Raw genomic sequence first — 19,117 nt, forward strand, 5'->3', positions numbered from 1 at the left:
GTTGTACTAACACAGACCGTAATTTAGCTGTAAGAACAGAAGAATTAGTTCATCCACAGGTTTAAATTTTGCTGTAACTCTTTTCTTTAGCTTTTGTGTAGGAAGTGTGAAATTATATTAGCTAGAGTAATTTGAAATTCTGAAGTCTGAGGTTTTTGTTCTCCTAGAGAATATGTTGAATCTTTTACCTTTGTTTTCTGAAATGTTTCATCATTTAATGGCCTTCAGAAAAGCAACCCTTAAGGTTTTTTCCTCCTTTCTTTTAAAAAATTAAATGGCATTAATATCAGGTTTATGTACCTGTCTATGAACTAATGTTTGGAATGGTCTCTGAGAGCCTTTTTACCCTTTAGGTAAAAACAACAAAATACTAATAACTTTGAGACTTATTTGTTTGTGTAGAGCTGTGGTTCTTGTAGTCTTATCTTGGATCTACCAGTGTAAGAATGACTTGTGACACATGTTAAAATTAAAATTTACTAGTCAGGTACTTGGAAGATAGGAGCAAGAACTTATATATTTAAAAAATTCTATAAATGATTGTTTGAAGAAAATATGTTAACTAACGATCTAGCCCCGATTATTCATCCTGGCTACAGATTCTTTAAAAATCAAATATCTCACAGGCTGATATGTTGTTCCATGTGGGCTTTGTTGCTTCTGGGCTAGATGGTTGCTTGTTTACCTTCAAGCTTTTAAAACCCCAGATGCTATATCTTTTGATAGCCAGGCACCATCAGCTTTCTTCGCCACATTTGCTTATGCACCCATTTGTCTTCAGTGATCCGTTTGACACCTCGTGATCACACAGGCTGATATGTGGTTCCATGTGGGCTTTGTTGCTTCTGAGCTGGGTGGCCGCTTGTTTACCTTCAAGCCTTTAAGACCCCAGATGCTATATCTTTTGATAGCTGGGCACCATCAGCTTTCTTCACCACATTTGCTTATTCACCCGCTTTGTCTTCAGCGGTTGTGTTGGGAAGGTGAGCATCATAGAATGCCAATTTAATAGAAGAAGGTATTCTTGCGTTGAGGGAGTACTTGAGTGGAGGCCCAATGTCCTTCTGCTACCTTAATACTAAACCTATAATATAGGCTCATAGATCTATTTCCCCATCCTCATATAAATATATTTGCATATGTACATGTCTTTATCTAGACCTTTATAAATGGCCTTTTCCTCCCAGCTCTTTCCTCTATTTCCCTTGATTCTCCTCCTGTCCCACTATCATGCTCAGTCCCATTGCTATCTTGAAGAATGAGTAGGTTCATTGTCGTGATTGAAAGAAACGCGTTGGCATGCATGTCTTTTTCATACTAATGCAGTTTTCACTGTTTCTAATAAGGTCCTATGATTTCCCTGTCTCTCTCAAGGACATTTATAGAGTCCCTTCTGAAATCCCAAAAAGCAATCACTATAATCTTCTGAGCTTGAGTTATCTGCCTTAAATATAACTAGCCCAGCAAATCCTCTTGGAAGCCACAGCTTTGATTGCAGCCCCCGTCCCACACTTTATAGCATCCTCATGAGACTAAGACAAGTATGTTTCTAAGAGAAACATACTGCACCCATCCACTGCTCACAGACATGTTTAAGTACATTTTACTTGGAATAAACCCATTCACATAGGAAATGGAACCCTAGCAGCAGTACTTTTACTTATGTACATGTGAATACAGTCATACAGATGCATATACACACACATAAGTCTATATAGACATACATGTATAATCAAATATTGGACTCAAAGAGGAATGTTTGTGAGGATAGTCAAGAAGTTTTTCCTTCTGTTGTGTATAGGGGTCATTAGGAGTCAAAGCTATATGAGGGTATCTAAAACAATGGAAATTTTCCCCAAAGCTATGAACTTAATTCTTTTTATAAAACAACTTTATCACCTTCAAAGTATTCTACATAACACTTAATATGTTTGTCAAATCTGCGATTCCATTCTTAAAAACATTTTTAAACACATCTCTCTGGATAGCTGGCAGCACCCCCTCTCATTTTTTCTCTTCACCTCTTCTATGTCTTCAAATCGCTGTCCTTTCATGTCCCTCTTCATTCATGCAAACAAAAAGAAGTTGCACGGAGCAAGGTCAGATTAGTCAGGTATGAGGGGTAAGAGAGGAATGCTATTTTTCACCAAAAACTGACTCACTGAAATGACTACATGAGCAGGTGCACTGTTGTAGTGGCAAAAACATTCCCGTCTGCTACAAATCAGGCCTTATTTGTCACATACTGTTCCACAATCTTTAAAGAATCTCTAAATAGCTTGATTAGCAGTCTGTCCTGGTAAAACGAATTCCAAATGCATTATGAGTCAACATTTTTTGTCTGTTTGGAAAGTTGACGGATGTCCAGAACACGGTTTGTCATCAATTGACATTTTACCTTTTTGGAAATGGAAAACTACTGTCGTACACTTGAGTTTTTCCCATAGCACTGACCTTGTAAGCTGTGTTCAACATCACAACAGTATCTGTGGCATTTTTTTGGAGCAGGAAACAAAATTTATTTCTTTTTAAATCATTTCATTGGGGGCTCGCACAACTCTTATCACAATCCATCTATCAATCCATTGTGTCAAACACATTTGTACATTTGTTGCCGTCATCATTTTCAAAACATTTTCTATTTGAGCCCTTGGTATCAGCTCCTCATTTTTTTCCCACCCTCCCTCCCTCATGAACCCTTAATAATTTATAAGTTATTATTTTTTCATGTCTTACACTGACCGATGTCTCCTTTCACCCACTTTCCTGTTGCCCACCCCGCTGGAAGGGGGCTGTATGTAGATCATTGTGACCAGTTCCGCCTTTCTCCCCCTACCTTTCCCTTACTCTCCTGGTATCGCAACTCTCAGTAGTGGTCCTGAGGGGCTTATCTATCCTGGATTCTGTGTGTTTCAAGTTCTTATCTGTACCCATGTACATGCTCTGGTCTAGCTGGATTTGAGAGGTAGAATTGGGGTCATTGATGGTGGTGATGGGGCTGGGGAGTGGGGAGGGCATTAAAGGACAAGAGGAAAGTTGTATTTTTTCATCAGTGCTATAATGCACCCTGACTGGTTTGTATCTTCCTTGTGACCCTTCTGTAAGGGGATGTCCAGTTGTCTATAGATGGGCTTTGGGTCTCTACTCCACACTTCCCCTCCTTCACAGTGATATGCTTTTTTGTTCTGGGCCTTTGATGCCTGATACCTGATCCTATCAACTCCTCATTATTACACAGGCTGATGTGCTTCTTCCATGTGGGCTTTGTTGCTTCTCAGCTAGGTACCTCTTTGTTTATCTTCAAGCCTTTAAGACCCCAGACGCTATATCTTTTGATAGCCGGGCACCATCAGCTTTCTTCACCACATTTGCTTATGCACCCATTTTGTCTTCAGTGATTGTGTTGAGAATGTGAGCATCACAGAATGCCGGATTATTCTAACAAAGTGTTCTTGTGTTGAGGGAGGAGTACTTGAGTCAAGGCCCAATGTTCATCTGCTACCTTAATACTTAACATATAAATATATGTACATAGATCTATTTCCCTGTCATTATATATAAATATATTAACATATGTACATGCCTATATTTATACCTCTATAAATGTCCTTTGCCTCCTAGTTCTTTCCTATATTTCCTGTAACTTTCCTCTTGTCCCACTAACATGTTTGGCCTTCATTCAGGTTTTAGTAATTCCTCTCAGTTGCATTGCCCTTAATTAAGCCCCACGAGGTATCCTGCGCCCTCCTCACCATTGATTTAGATTATGTGTTGTTCCCTTGTCCCTGGGTTTGTTAACACCACTTCCTTTCCCCAACCTTCCCCTCTCCCATGTCTTTCCTGGAACTGTTGGTCCATTGCTTTCTCCTCCGGATTGTTTGTCCCACCTATCTTATCTAGATAGACATGCAGAGATAGTAATAACAAAAACACAACAAAGCCAGAAAAAAAAAAAAAACAGAAGAAGACAAAACAAAATAACAACAATTAAAAAAAATGACAAAAGAAGAAAAGCCTATGAATAGTTTCGGGTCTGTTTGTTGACCTTTAGGAGTGTTTTCCAGTGAGTCTGATGGGGTCCCATGCATGGCCCCAAAGTCTATTTTTGGTATTCCTCAGGGACTTCCTTGCTCTGCTTCCCTTGCTGCTCTGTTGCATGCCCTTAGTGTTTTGCCTCAGTGTGATGGGATCAGATCAGTCACAATTCCCACACTGTGTCTCTAATGTTGTGCATCATAGAGCCATGGGTCAGTGAGGGGCTGTGTGTTTGTGTCTCCTCATAGGGCCGACCTGATGGTCCTTTCTGTGCATCGGATGCTCTGAGCAGGAATATTGTCCTTGGGGCTTAGTTACCTACTCATTACAGGAGTAGTTTACTATGTGGAGTAAGAAAATGTTACTTCTTGTCTCCTTCTTGTAATTTACACTTGGTATATACAGATTACTTAAGCTCGAAATAACAACTCAAATTCAAAATAAGAAACACATTAGATATAGTCACAGGGAACCTGAAGCACTTGATGGTTTGGGTGGAAATTAAAGGCTCAGCACTCTTGGATTCTATTACTAATCCAACACTGACAATGTTTGTGACTCTAGGAAAGTTTATTTTTCCTTTGTGTTTTATTACTGACTTCATATGTTAATTATGGGATAGAATTAATAATTTTAAATATAGCAAAAGCCAGAATGTAAGGTGGGAACTAGCCAGAGAAGATAAAATTCCCCATACTTTCCACTAAAATGAACAAAAGAAAAGTTGTTAACACTGTATCCTGTCAGTGGGGTGGGCATGGGGGGTGGGGATGATGAGACCTGGAAAAGAAGCGCAGTCCATTGTGCTCCTGCTTTCACAGGCTGCAGTGTAGTCCTCTGGACACGCAACAGTGGAAAATGTGGTTTTATTTTTGCTTTTACAAGGAAACACACTAATACTCATTGGCCATCACACAAAACGAGGTTCAAGTGAAACTGCTTTTTTTTTTTAACTGCTTAAAAAAAATTAAATCATTTTATTGGAGGCTCTTAACAGCTCAGTTGTATCAAGCACATTTATACATATGTTGCCATCATCAATTTCAATTTTTTTTCTGTTTAGGCCCTTGATATCAGCTCCTCTATTTTTTTTTTCCTCTCCCACCCTCATGGACCCCTGATAAATGATAAAATAATTATTACTATTTCTATGTCTTAAACCACCCCCTATCTCCTTTCATCCATGTTACTGCTTTTCATCCCTGGGGGGTTGGGGCTATATATATCATTGTATTCGGTTCCCCATTTCTCCCCCTGCCTTTCCCCTACCCTCTTGATATCGCCACTCCCACTACTTTTCCTGAGGGGTTTACCTGTCCTGGATTCCGTGTGTGGAGAGCTCTTATCTGTACCAGTGTACATGCACCAGTTTAGCCAGATTTGTAAGGTAGAACTGCAGTCATGATAGTGGGGGGTGGAAGTGTGTGCAAGCATTAAAGAACTAGAGAAATGGTGCACCCTGGCTGTCTCATTCTTTCCTTATGACCCTTCTGTGAGGAAGGTCCAATTATCTACAGATGGGCTTTGTGTCTCCACTCTTACCCAATCATTTGTATCAATATATTTGTTTGTTTGAGGTCTTCTGATGCCTGATACCTTATCCTGCCAACACCTCACGATCACACAGGCTGATGTGCTTTGTTGTCCATGTTAGCTTTGTTGCTTCCCTGCTAGATGGCCATTCATTTAGTTTCAAGCCTTTTAAGACCCCAGATGCTCTATTTTTTAATAACCAGGCACCATCAGCTTTCTTTACCACCTTTGCTTATACACCCATTTTGTATTCAGCGATCAAGTCTGGAAGGTGAAACTGCTTTTACGAAGAAAAAAAAAAAATTTTTTTTTTTTTTCCATTGTGACCAGAGATATAACTTCCCAGGTGACACTATGAGATGCACTAACTCAGAGCAAGTTGCTCCATGCTTGCCTAGTGGGGAAAATGCATACTACGAAAGCTCTGCTCTACCCAGTGCATTTCTGGGTTTGGGAGGGTACCCCTCATACATGTATATGCCAACATACATAAATATAAATCCAATGTACTCTTTGTTGTTGTTTCAAAGTCATATGTCCTAGCAATTACCATCAGGTCCTCTTTAATGTACATTCAGTGGTGTGGTTTACCTTCTTAAACTTTGTAGTGGAGTGAAATTTCTTAGTATGGTTCCTCTATCCACATCTCTGTCACTCCTACCCTTGATTGGGTGGAACTATACATATAGAATGTGTGTAGCACTAATAAAGGGGATTAATCAGTTTTAGTTGCCACTTCTCTAACTATAAAGATGTGCTGTCTTGTCACAAAAAGTGAAATCCCAAGACAAGTGGAAGAATGGCTACCAGTGTATCATGTTCACTATCTATCTGCTCTTTGAATGGGTGGAGGTCAAGATCAGAGGCTGAGGAATGGAGACCATGAAACAGGACAGAAGAGCATTGCTGAGACTCTAAGGCAAAGCAGCAGGCTGTCTTCCTGGCCCATGGAGGCAGTGTCCCTGAGACCATGTGGCTGAGAGGTTGGGGACTAGAGTGATTTGGCTCCTGGCTGTGGAGAGATGTTGCTATGAACCACTGAGAGCATCCATACTGTTTAATCCTTTCTCATAGTAACCTTTTAACTCCCCTGATAAGTTCCCTGAATTGTGATTGTCTGTGACCCTTGCAATGAATTATTGAAGTAGAGTGCCATGAGTGGCAGAATACGATAAAGAAGAATGGAACATGGAGTTACATCTAGCCCTTGCTATTAGAGGTCAGATATGGTTCCTCCATGCCATTTTTACAAGCTTTCTAAATTTCACCTTTACTCAATGTTTTCTTTCAAAAAATAGCTAGTGACTATTATCTAGAGATGGAGTCCTGGTGGAGTAGTGGTTGCATGTTGGGCTGTAAACTGCAAGTTCAGCAATTCAAAACCACCAGCTTGTCCAAGGCAGAAAGATGAGGCTTTGCATTGCCATAAAGTTACATTCTTGGAAACCCACAGGGACAGTTTTAATCTGCCCTTCAGAGTTGGAATCTACTTGATAGTGATGGCAGTTTGGTTTGTGTGTGTTTTTCATCTGGGGAGTTAATGCCTCCCCCCACCCTTTATCTCTGGCACCCACTAATGAACATTAGTTTCTTTATGTTTACCTGTTCAGTTCACTTAATAAAAATGAGAACATATAACTGTATGTGCCATGTGTGTGCATGTGCTTGACTTATTTTACTCAACATAATGTCCTACAGAGCCATTCATATTCCAATATGTTTTGGGAACTGACTTTTTTTTTTTTTTTTTTTTAAACATTTTATTAGGGGCTCATACAACTGTTATCCCAATCCATACACACATCAATTGTGTAAAGTACATCGTTTCTCAAAACATTTTCTCTCCATTTAAACCCCCGACATTAGGTCCTCATTTTTCCCCTCCCTCCCCGCTCCCCCCTCCCGCATGAGCCCTTGATAGTTTATAAATGGGTATTTTGTCATATCTTGCCCTGTCCGACGTCTCCCTTCATCCACTTTTTGGTTGTCTGTCCCCCAGGGAGGAGGTCACACACAGTTCCATGTAATCGGTTCCCTCTTCCCTACCCATTCTCCCTTTACCCTCCCTGTTTTGCCACTCACACCACTGGTCCTATAGGGCTCATCCGTCCTGGATTCCCTTTTCTTTATCCCAGAGAAGTATTCTGTTTTATATATGTACTACTTTTTACTTATCCATCCATCTGTTGATAAGCACTTAGATCAATTCTGCCTTTGTGGTATAATGAACATAGATATGCATATGTCTGTTCCTATTACTTCTGTTAGATCCTAGGAGTGAATTGCTGGTACACATGGCAGCACCCCTATTTTGAAGAATAGCCTGTTTTCCAGACTAGATTTTACATTCCTACCAACAATGGATGAAGCTTCCAATTTCTTCATATACCTTCCAATAAGAGTAGGATTTTATTTTCAGTCAATATTAAGTACATTGTTGTTATTTTGAAGGTCTCTTTTAGGTTATGGCTGGATATTTGGTAGTTCTGAGAGACTGTCATTTGAATTAGGGTCTGTTTCCTTTATGTTCTCACTTTTACCAATGTTCCAGGCTGATTTTATGGAATTATCTTCCTATCTGCACTCACTTTTGAAGCAAACTTGAATTTTAAAAGTAATTTGATGGTATACTCAAAGTAGAAGATAAGAACAGTGTGGTTGCAATCTGTTCGATTTAGATCCCCCTCTCTTTGAATCAGATGATGAGGCATACACAGTAAGAACTCTGAAAGCCGGGATCTATGTAAGGGGGAAAATTCACATAACTTCTAGTAATAGAGAGCGATAACAGAGTTGTAACACTGCACCATGTCAGAGGTGAAAAACCTGGGAGAGCCAGGAAAATAAGGAATCTCACATGGTGTTCCTGCTTTCAGAGATTTCACTGTATTTGTCAGGCTGCTAGGAGCCACTAAAGATGTAACAGTCACAGCAGTAATTCAGTTGTGAGCTAGAAACAGTTTTAACATTTACAGGTATTTTGATATCCAGTGATTAAGCACAGCCATTATTAAAAGTTAAAATACTTTTATAATTAACTAAATTGTATTAAAAATAAAACTAATTGATATCCAAGATTTTTTGTCATAATTTTACCATATTTATTGTTGTCTTAAGGTTATTTGCATCTAGTTTATCTATATGCAAGAAGTAATATATAACACCATTCTACTTCTCTTATCTTTTTCAACTCTTGTGTTCTGTCACATTGTGGCTTGAAATCAGTCACAATGGGAGTACATGGATTGGCAAAAGCCATGGACACTGGCAAATGCTATTAATCAGGATGTTTCCCTGCCCTGGGAAGCTTTTTATTAAACATTTATCAGTGTATAATAGCATTTTTGGCTTGTAACTGTACCTCAAGCAATTTGGAAACAAACTACCACATTGAAAGTTCTCTTTCTTTCTTGTAAGTTCATGGCCTGGAACACATGTTGTGTTCCAACCTCATGTTTACATTGTTTTTTTCTTCTGTTACTATATTTTAATCATCCTTTCCTCTATCCTCATGGGGCCAAAATCCTGGTCTTTTTCTCTTTACCATTCTTTTACTTAGTATAGTTAAATCTCATTTTGGTCCGTGTAATTCAGCTTGTCCTCGAAAGCCATGTAAGTAAGGATTTTTTAGAAATTGGGACAACTGCAGGGAAAATAAGATATGAAACAGGATGACATAGGTATAAGATCATATGACCAAAGTTCCAGTCACTACTAACTTACTAGAATTATTTGTGTCAGATGAGAATAGTAAGTATCATTATTTCATCAGAAAAGTATAAAGGTTCACTATCTAGACATTAGGGTTAGTTACATTCTTGTGTATAATATTTTCAACATTGCATTGTTTCATTTCTTTATGATAAAAATTTTGTAACCAGAAAGTAGAATCTGTTTGCCTTTCACAAATTTATGGAATTGAAACATTTATTAACATGTGGCAAAGCTTTTTGTCTGTAAAAAGACAGAAAAGGTGGCTGATTTCAACTCTTGTGTAGAAGGTGGCTTAATGATATCAGGCTTAATGATATGAGGCTAAAGTCTCTAAGATTCTCTACAGTAATAACTATTCCAGCACCAATCACGACACCTGTGTTCACAGCAGAAATAACATAATAGCGTTGTATTGAGTTGTGCATTGACTACATCTAGATACAAAGAGTCTGGGAAATGGAGTATTACTAATGTTATAGAATATTTGATATTTACTAATATCATTAAATATCAAACTGATATTAAAATGTTAAATTATTTCTGTTTTAATAATTTACTAATAGTAATAATTTGTAATATTGCACTTTAAAATAAAGGCATGCAAGAGAGAAAGTGTTGGGGATAATTGTTAGATAAGCTTACCTTAGTTGCAATAGCATTTTCTCCCTTAAACTTAAAGCACTGAGACCTACTTGAAAGGTGAAAACATAACTAATATGCTTGATATAGTTCCCCGAAGAATTTTGTTAAGCTTTTTGAGGAACTGATAGGAAACTGCTATTATTTGCTAAAACATTATAGTACTTAGAAACAAGGATAGGTACTTTTAAATAAATTCTTGAGAGTTTGGTAGTATTAGCCTCATTTTTACAAATTGAGAAACTATGACAGATGTTAAGCAATTTGTTTTCAATTACAGAGTTAATAAATGGGAGAACTAAGTTTATAACCTGGTCTTTTTTTCTACACCAAACTACATAAAAATTGAAAGTTTTATAGAAAGTATACTCTTTAGGAATGAGGAAACATAAGTCCACACATACACAAGGTAAGCTGTATCATATCCAATTGACTAAAGCATTCTAAGTTTTCTAGTCTTCTGCATACATTGAAATGATCATAGCTAATATTTTTGAGAAGCTGTTGAATGGATTTTGCTTATACTAATCCTAAATCTCTTAGGGATTGCTATTTAGGTTAGAAACTTAAAATTGAATCTGGCACTCTTACTCTTGAGCTACAGTGTTAGCCATTATACCACACACCTCTCTCTCTCTGTGTCTCTCCCTTTTAGTTTGTTCACTCACACACCTTCTCTTGACGGCTGTTTTGTGTAAGAGATACCAGAGAGTTTTCAAGTTGATTGTTTGCTGATTCCAGCTATTATGAACAAATTTCTACGTGTTTAGTTATATAGGAGGTTGAGTGGGAAATTTTATAAAATCTTACTAATAAAGTAAATTTATAAGTTTCACTTTGGAAGCCATTACATATAGGATTTAAGAATTCTAAATTCAGACATTTAAAACAAGACATAATTTGTTAATAAACTCTTTAGTTCATGATAACTTATTACATGTTCTTAATTTAAGAACCACTATTGAACGCTGATCCAAAAATTGAAATGAGTGTAACAAATGAGTATGTGAAAATAATCGCTAGCAGATGGAAATTATACAGCTCAGAACTTCACAGTGAATAACTCTCTTGGAAGACCATTTCATTTCCTCCAGAGTCTATCAACAAAGGGATATGCAAAGCGATGTAGTTTCCATGTTTCAGCTTTAACATCTGCTGCATGGCAGCCCAGTTCTGCCCCTATCTCAGGAAACATCTATAAATATTGGTAAAGATTTGCTTTACTTTTGTTTCCAGGCTATTTATCTCAGTATTCATTCTATTGGCTGTAGTCCCTGACCATATGAGGGTAAGTCAGAAAGTATCACTACCAGGGTTCTAGTTCATACATGAACGGGTTTATTAAAACCAGAGCCAAAAAAAGAAAGAAAACCATACTAAGACAGTTGATCAGTGGATGGCTGTAGAGAAGTTTTCTTGGAAATACACCACTTGTCGTAGTTTCATTAAGGCGCCTTTAGAAAAAAAAGACTGACTTCCATGAGGATCTGCTGAGACAATTCAAGGCTAAGTAATCATCTCAGAGATTTAAAGTGATTGCTTTGTGGGACTCCAGAGAAGAATCTTAATAGATTCTCTTGAAGGACACTAGATAATCATAGGGCCTTACTAGGAGGAAGCTCTTCAAAAACTGAAAACTGCAATGGGCAGGAAAGTTGTACATGCCAAGGAATTTGTCAGCGATTTTTTTTCCCCCATAGCAATTTACCTGCTCCTTCTTCAAGGATAGCTCCTTCTTCAAGGCTGATCTATGGGCATTTCAGTGAGAAACCTTACTCCAGCTATCATTCGGCCCTGATTTTTCTCTTTCTGACTTCTTTTTGTTGCCAAAATTCAAAGAACATTTCAAAGGAACATGATTTGTTCAGGTTGCCAAAACTGTTATTTTGACATGGTGTAAATTGAAGAACTCTTCAGGGAATGGTTAGAGAGAAGGTGGGAGAAGAGAGGACAGAGGGAGAGTCACTTAGAGACATTGAGAAACAATAACTCTAAAATTTGATTTTTAAAAAATAAATGTTTCTATGATTCTGTTCCAATACTTTTTGAGTTGCCCTTGTACAGTATTGCTGGGTGATCTGAAACCCAGGTTTTGTTAATACAACTTGGTAGGGTTACGCCTGTAGCTGCACATGCAGTTCTACAAAGTCAGTGTGCTGTTTTTGAGATTCAGAGTCTTTTGCCACTGCTGTTATTGGCTGTTTGCTCCTCTCTTACTTTGCCCTTCCCAGACATAATCAGTTGTTAAAACAATGACATGACTAGCTAGACATATATCTCTGTTTCACAAATTTATGAAGCCTGTGAAAATATAAATTGGTTCTAAACCCTGGTAAAATAAATAAATAAATTATAGGTTAATCTTGATTTTTAAAAATCATAGTGAAAATAATAAATACAATAAATTGTCAACACAACTATATTGATAAGAGATTTCATGACAGTAAACTTAGGGTTAATAAATTATGCAGATTGAGTACTTTAATTGGTGTAAAAAAGACTTGGGACTTAAAATATATTTAAAATCCCAGATATTTGGACAAATAAAACATAACTCTTCATACTCTTAGCAACAGATTGTTTTTATTATTTGTTTGTATAGTTGGCATGAGCTGTTATTTAGAGTCTTGGAATAATAAGAGTCACTTGGGAGGGACTGTGGAGTATATTACGGGAATTCAATTGGCAGTGTTCACATTATCAGTCTATTCTCTGCTTTAGAATCTTCTCTTTGCTGCTTTTCTTTCATAGGTGGGACTCTTCCCTGGACACTGTGTTGAGTTAATTAACCAAAAAGTTCCCCAGTCAGTGACCAACTCTGTGCCCAAACCAGGTAAGTGCATTTTTTTCATTAGTGTGGTTGTTTTATGAACTAATTAAAGATAACATATTCCATTCAAGAACATAGTTTTTTGTTGTTGCTATTGTTGGCATTTATTGACACATTTATTCATTCTTGATTTTATCTGGCTTTGTTTATTGATATGTCCTTATTTCACTGTTACTCATTCCACATAGGTTACTTGCATTCAAATGTTTAGGGCATTTTGCTCCATTAAATGTTGTCATTGTTTGCTTTCTCAATTGTTCAGTAGTAGTATAGCTTATTACTAACTAAAACCATAGAAGAGGATGTATATTTTACTGTTGTGGTTGTTAGGTGCTGTTGAGTTGATTCTGACTCATAGCGAATCTATGTATGGCAGAAAGCAACTCTGCTTGATCATGTGCCATCCTCATAATTGTTCTTATGTGTGAGCCCATTGTTGCAACCATGGTGTTAATCCATCTTGTTGAAGGAGTTCCTCTTTTTCTCCATCCCTCTACTTACCAAGCATGATGGCCTTTTCCAGGGACTGCTCTCTCCTGATAATATATCCACTTAGTGCCAGTAAACACCTAGGCTATTTTAGCAAATATTTATTGTTTATAGAATATACTTATAGTAAGGAGCCTTGATTGCACAGTGGGTGAGCACTTGCCGACTAACTGAAATGGTGGGAGAAAGATATGGCAGCTGCTTCTATAAAGATTGACGTCCTTGAAAACCTTTTGGTCAGTTCTGCTGTGTCTTCTGTCACTGTGAATCAGAATCAACTTGATGACAATGTGTTTTTCAAATAAGTGAGGCATTATTGCAGGGGATTAAAAATAAAGAAAATCTATTACATTTCCTCTGAACACACCTACCCCTGCCTATAAAAAGAAAAAAAAATCTGGGCCTCAGAAATTAATTGGATAGTTTCCTTTGGAAGTACTTTCAAGATTTAGGACCTTTCTGTGCTGGAATCTGAGGGGAATGGATGGGAAAGTTGGGGGATGTGGAGAGAGAAGTTTGTTTCCCTTCCTTCATATTGTCCTACCTCTGCCCCCAAAGCTAACACCAAACCATCTCGTCTTTTATAGTATGTAGGTAAACTTAAAACTGAATCTTTTGCTGTTGAATTGTAACTCATTGCAACAGCGTAACGTGTTCCTAGGGTTTTCTTGGCTGTAATCTGCAGAAGCAGGTAAGTAGGCCACCAGACAATTCTTTTGTAGTAATGCTGGGTAGGTTCTAACCACCTACCTTTAAATTAGGAGTGAATCTAAACGGCACAACCCAGAGTGAGTGGAAAGATAATAATCATTATAAAACTTCTTTATAGAAAATTAGATAATCGTTGTTGTAGTCCCCATTACTATAGGAATTTGTTTGTTTTTCAAAGAGTTTCTTGATAGACAATATTTAATAACAGTGTTATTTATAGTTTCATTTGATCCTTGATTATCAATCCCATATCAAAGCATTTTTAGCCAACTGATAAATGTTTCTTCTTCGCATAAATGTCATTATCTTAATGGATAAACTGCCCAGTAAATTCTCATTAGGTTTCCTCCCTCCCATTCCTTCCTTATTTTGCTCTCAATAATTTAAAAGGAAACGAATAAAATTTACTGAGATATAATTCACCCACTTAAAGTTGGTTTTAAGTATTTTCTGTGTTGTTCAACTGTTAATGCAATCAATTTTAGAATATTTCCTCACCAAAAAGAAATTCTTTACCCATCAATAGTTACTCCCCCATTCTCCTCTCCCCTCAGTCCTAAGCAAACTCTAATCTCCAATCTATTTTCATTTTTATATATTTGCCTGTTTTGGGTATTTCATTTAAATGGACTCATACAATAAGTTGTTCTTTGTGACCAACTTCTTTCACTTAATGTATTTAATTTCAAGCTTTATTCAGTCCGTATTGTAGCATATATTAGTATTTAAATCTCTTTTATTTCAAACTTTTCATTGTGAATTAAGCAAAGGTTTACACATCAGATCATCTTTTTAAACTTACATAAATCATTATTGATAACTTAAACAGCTCATTAAACTCACCAATTGCCCTGTTCCCAGCACCAATATTTTCCTCATCTCCCTTTTGCAGTATATTCTCTTCTTGTACTACATTATCTTCCTCTTCACCCATGTTAACACCTATCTGCTCTCTAGAGTGTTGCTTTTTTCTGTCCTTTAACCATCAAAATCTACTTTTTTGGGTATGAAAAACTTAATTTTTAAAAAACACAGTAGTCTCATTCAATATTTATCCCTTTTTGTTTGACTAACATCATTAACATAATGTTCTCCAAATTCATTGTTGTCACAGTTTAATCACTCTGAAGTATCTGTCGTTTTTTAACTGTTATGTACCAAAGTTTACCCATTTTTCTACAGATGGGCATTTAGGTGGTTTCCATTCACTTGCTATTGTGAATAGTGCTTCTATGAGCATGGATTTATGTCTATCTATGCTATGTTCTTTATTTCTGTAGGATATTTACCAAGTAGCACTGTTTCTGGTTCAACTGGTATTTCTATTATGTTTGTTAAATGTTTTTGTCAGGAGTGTTGCTGGATTTTTTTCAGTTTACATTTTCTTGCCAACTGATATGATATAGTTCTTTTCATTGTTTTATTGATATGGTAGCTTATATTGATTGTTTTTCCAATGTTGAGCCACCTTACATACGTGCTTGAATCCTACTTTGTTGTAAAGCTTTTAAAATATATATTTTATTGGATTCTATCGGTTAGAATTTTATTGAGAAATTTTATGGTATGATCAAGGGCTTGATGTATAATTTTCTGTTCTGGAGATATCTCTCTTGGTTTTGATTATCAGTGTTATGCTTGCTTCATAAAATGAATTCAGAAGTTTATTTTCCTTTTCTGTAGTTGAGAATAGAACTGGTGTCAGCTCTTCTGTGAATGTTTGGCAGAATTCCCTGGTGAAGCCATTTGGCTCTGGACCTTTGTTGCGGTTGTGGGGAGTTTTGTAATAACTCAATCAATTTCTTCTCTTGTTATGAGTCTGTTCAGTTATTTTACATCAATGTGTGTTAGGTAGGTAGTGTGTTTTTAGAAATTGTCGATTTCTTCTCGGTTACCAAATTTAGGTACATTTGTTATCTTTCAGTTGGTTCTGTTTTGATTTCCCTTTTTTTCATTTCTTATTTGTGATATTAATAGCTTCTTTTTCCTTTGTTAGATGTGCCAGTGGTTTGTCAATTTTGTCAATCCTTTCAAAGAACCAACTTCTTATTGATTCTTTCAGCTGTTTTTCTGTTTCATTTCTTTCTGCCTTAATTTTTATTATTTCTTTTTCTTCTTAGGACTGAAGGTTTATTTTGCTGTGCTTGCTCTAGCTATTGGAGATATTGAGTTAATGTGTTGATTTTGTTTTTTCTTTTTCTTTGATGTGTAAATTTAATCCTGTAAATTGCTTTCTGAGTACTACTGTATCTGGGTCCCAATGTTTTTTGGTATGCTGTATTTTCATTATCATTTGTTTCAAGTAATTTTAAAATTTCATCCTTTATTTCTTTCAGTATACCGGGTAATTTCAAAGCAAGTCATTGTTCAGTTTCCGTGTTTTTGCCCTTTTCTATGACTGATTTTTCTATTTGGATTTCCAATTTTATAGTGTTGTGATCTGAATAAATGAGTTTAGAATGTCTCAATTATTTTGAATTTATTAAGGCCTGCTTTGAGGTACAGCATATTTTATATTCCTTAGAAAATTCCATGTGTACTGGAAAATAATGTATATTGTTTTGTTGGGTAGAGTGTTCTGTATATGTCTGTTAGGCTTGGTTTTCTTAAGAAACAAAATCAGTGACATTTATATAGGTATAAGAAAGAAATTTCTATCAAGAAAGCAGCTCACACAGCTGCAAAGCAGCAGGTCCAGCTGAGCTCAAGTTCTGTGGGTCAGATGCCGCTCCCAACTTAGACGGCTGCTGAACTGGGGAACCAGGGAGCTGGAAGACAAATGGAGAGGCAGAAGAAGGACATTGCAGGAATCGAGAAAATGATGGACACAGAGTCAAGTGGATCTAAGATGGGCAACATGGCAGGCCACCAACCTCAAGTGTCAAGAAACTAGACAAAACCCAGGCTAACAAGAAGAGGGGTGTGTTAGACAGGGTTCTCTAGAGAGATAAAACCAAATTGCTGATAATTTAATATATTTATTTATAAAGATAATTAGATATATAACAAGAAATGAACTGTTAAATCATATACAGATAGATACATAATACAAGAAATGAACAGTTAAATTATAAAGCACTACAAATGGCTTAGTGCAACTCACTCCCATGAGAGAGAGTTGTGAGAGACTAGCAGTCCTTCAAGTCTAGTCTGCTGCCAGATCTTCCTCTATTTGTAGAGAGAGCCAGGCTATGTCAGCACAGCAGCTAATCACAAGGCAGGTCACCAACTGTCAGCTAGGTCACCAACCACCAGTCCCCAGCTCCAGAGATGTCTTAAAGAGACCTCAACTTACAGCTACATAGTCCACAGGCTAGGCGTTCCATGGTAGTGTAGCCTTTAAATTGAGGCACAGAACAAGCAAGGCAGCCGCACACTGGTCGGATGATCAAAGAGCGAGAGACAAGAAAGGCGAGGCCCACCAAACCATTTCTCTCTCTGCCCTTCACTTAATCCCACTTGTGTTTATCGGCCAGGCTGGCACAATAAACTATCTCAAGGGGGAAGATAGTTCTCCACAGTGTTTGCTTATAGATATACAGTAGACAACACCCCCAAGTAGATATGATCAGGCTGTGATCTGCATCTTACGGGGGAGGAGGTCTTACTGCCAAACTGCTGAGGGACCTGGCCCAGCCAAGTTGACACAGTGGTTGCAACAATTGTTTCAAACTTAACATTTTTCAGTGTGGTGCAAGACTGGACAACATTTTGTTGTGTTGTACGTGGTTGCTATGAGTCAGAATTCATTGGATGGCACCTAATAACAAGGACAGTGATAGGAGAAGCTGTATAATGTTGAATAGGAGTGAGGAAAGTAGACATCATTACTTTGTTCTTTGTCTTGGAGGAAAGCATACATTTTGTGACCAATTATGTACGATGTTAGTTGAAGATTTGTCATATATTTCTTTTATCAGTTTGAGAAAGTCCTCTTCTATTCCTAGTTCAGTGTTTTTATCATGCAAAAATGTTGGTTTTCCTCAAATGTTTAGAGTCTATTGAGATGATCCTGTGATGGTTACTTAAAATTTTTTTTTGTTTACTGCTTTCATGCTATTAAGATTTAGCTATAGCTTCCTTTATTGTACCTGCAGTAAACTATCAAAAATCAAGTTAAGAATATAATTCTTTTTATAACAGTATCAAAAAGTTTTCATCACTTTTTATTAGTTACCAAATCTTATCTTGGACATCTTTGACTTGAAGATTTATTATAAAGTAGCTTTTAAAAATCCTTTTAATAGTAGCATTAAAATAAACTATCAAAAACTTTATGAAGTCTTAAATAGGAAACTGATGGTTCTAATATTGATAACCTCTAGAAGCTTTTACAATTTGGGAAATTTATTTGGTTGATAATTTTGAAAATTATGTTTCTATTCATAGTTTTGATATTATTAATTCCATATAAGCAATGATATTTCTAAAAACCAGCACACCTTCAAAAGTAACATATTGTCTTCTAAATTTTGAGAACAGCATTGTAGAGTTGGCATAGGGAAATGTACATCCTTAATACATTTTTGAAAAGGAGATTGTGAATTCTGCCAGCTTTAGGCTTATTTTGCACTTTAAAACTGTCTTGCCTACAGTATCAACAACTTGAATGTTCTATTTATTTTTAACATTGCCATCTGTCACTGTTATATTCCAAATCAGAAAGAAACAGATACAGTTGAGAGTAAAATTTTAAAGCCCCCTATAGTATTACACAACAGGGTTAATAGGAAAATTTGTCCTCTTGGACCTGTTTTTAATGTTCTCAATATGTTCAATTATTTTCACATATAAAAATAAAATATATTAGTCACAATGTATTGGTTGAGATCGCAAGTATCCATGGTTCTTTTTTTTTTTTTAAGTCAGACAGAATCAGGTTGAAAAAGAAAAGAGGGGAGGAAAAGAAAGAAAGGTAAAGCTTTTCTGTCCAAAATCAACCTCTAGTTCAATCACCATAGGGCTCTGGGATGATAGAAAATGTTGAGATTGAGATCTAGAGAAGACAAAGGGAAAGCACTTGTGATTTTGTTGTTGTTTGTGTTTATCCTTGGAGTTCGTTGAGCATTTTAGATCTATTTTTTGATGTCTTAAAGTTTTTAATGTTCTCAGCTATTATCTCTTTAAATATTTATTTTGTCTAGTTCTCTCCCTCTGCTTCTTTCA

At 36.7% G+C, this 19,117-nt stretch overlaps 1 protein-coding gene across 1 annotated transcript in view; it reads left to right on the forward strand.

Annotated features, from left to right (window-relative positions):
* Window positions 1-19,117, forward strand: part of ARHGAP32 (Rho GTPase activating protein 32) — a 176,173-nt gene that overhangs the window by 79,879 nt on the left and 77,177 nt on the right. The window contains exon 10 of the mRNA XM_045283644.1: window positions 12,673-12,754. Coding sequence (XP_045139579.1) covers window positions 12,673-12,754 — 82 coding nt within the window. The remainder of the gene's footprint in view (window positions 1-12,672; window positions 12,755-19,117) is intronic.

This window comes from Echinops telfairi, unplaced genomic scaffold (assembly GCF_000313985.2).
Source record: "Echinops telfairi isolate 266 unplaced genomic scaffold, ASM31398v2 ScPeMD7_7465;HRSCAF=8503, whole genome shotgun sequence".
Classification (NCBI taxonomy): domain Eukaryota; kingdom Metazoa; phylum Chordata; class Mammalia; order Afrosoricida; family Tenrecidae; genus Echinops; species Echinops telfairi.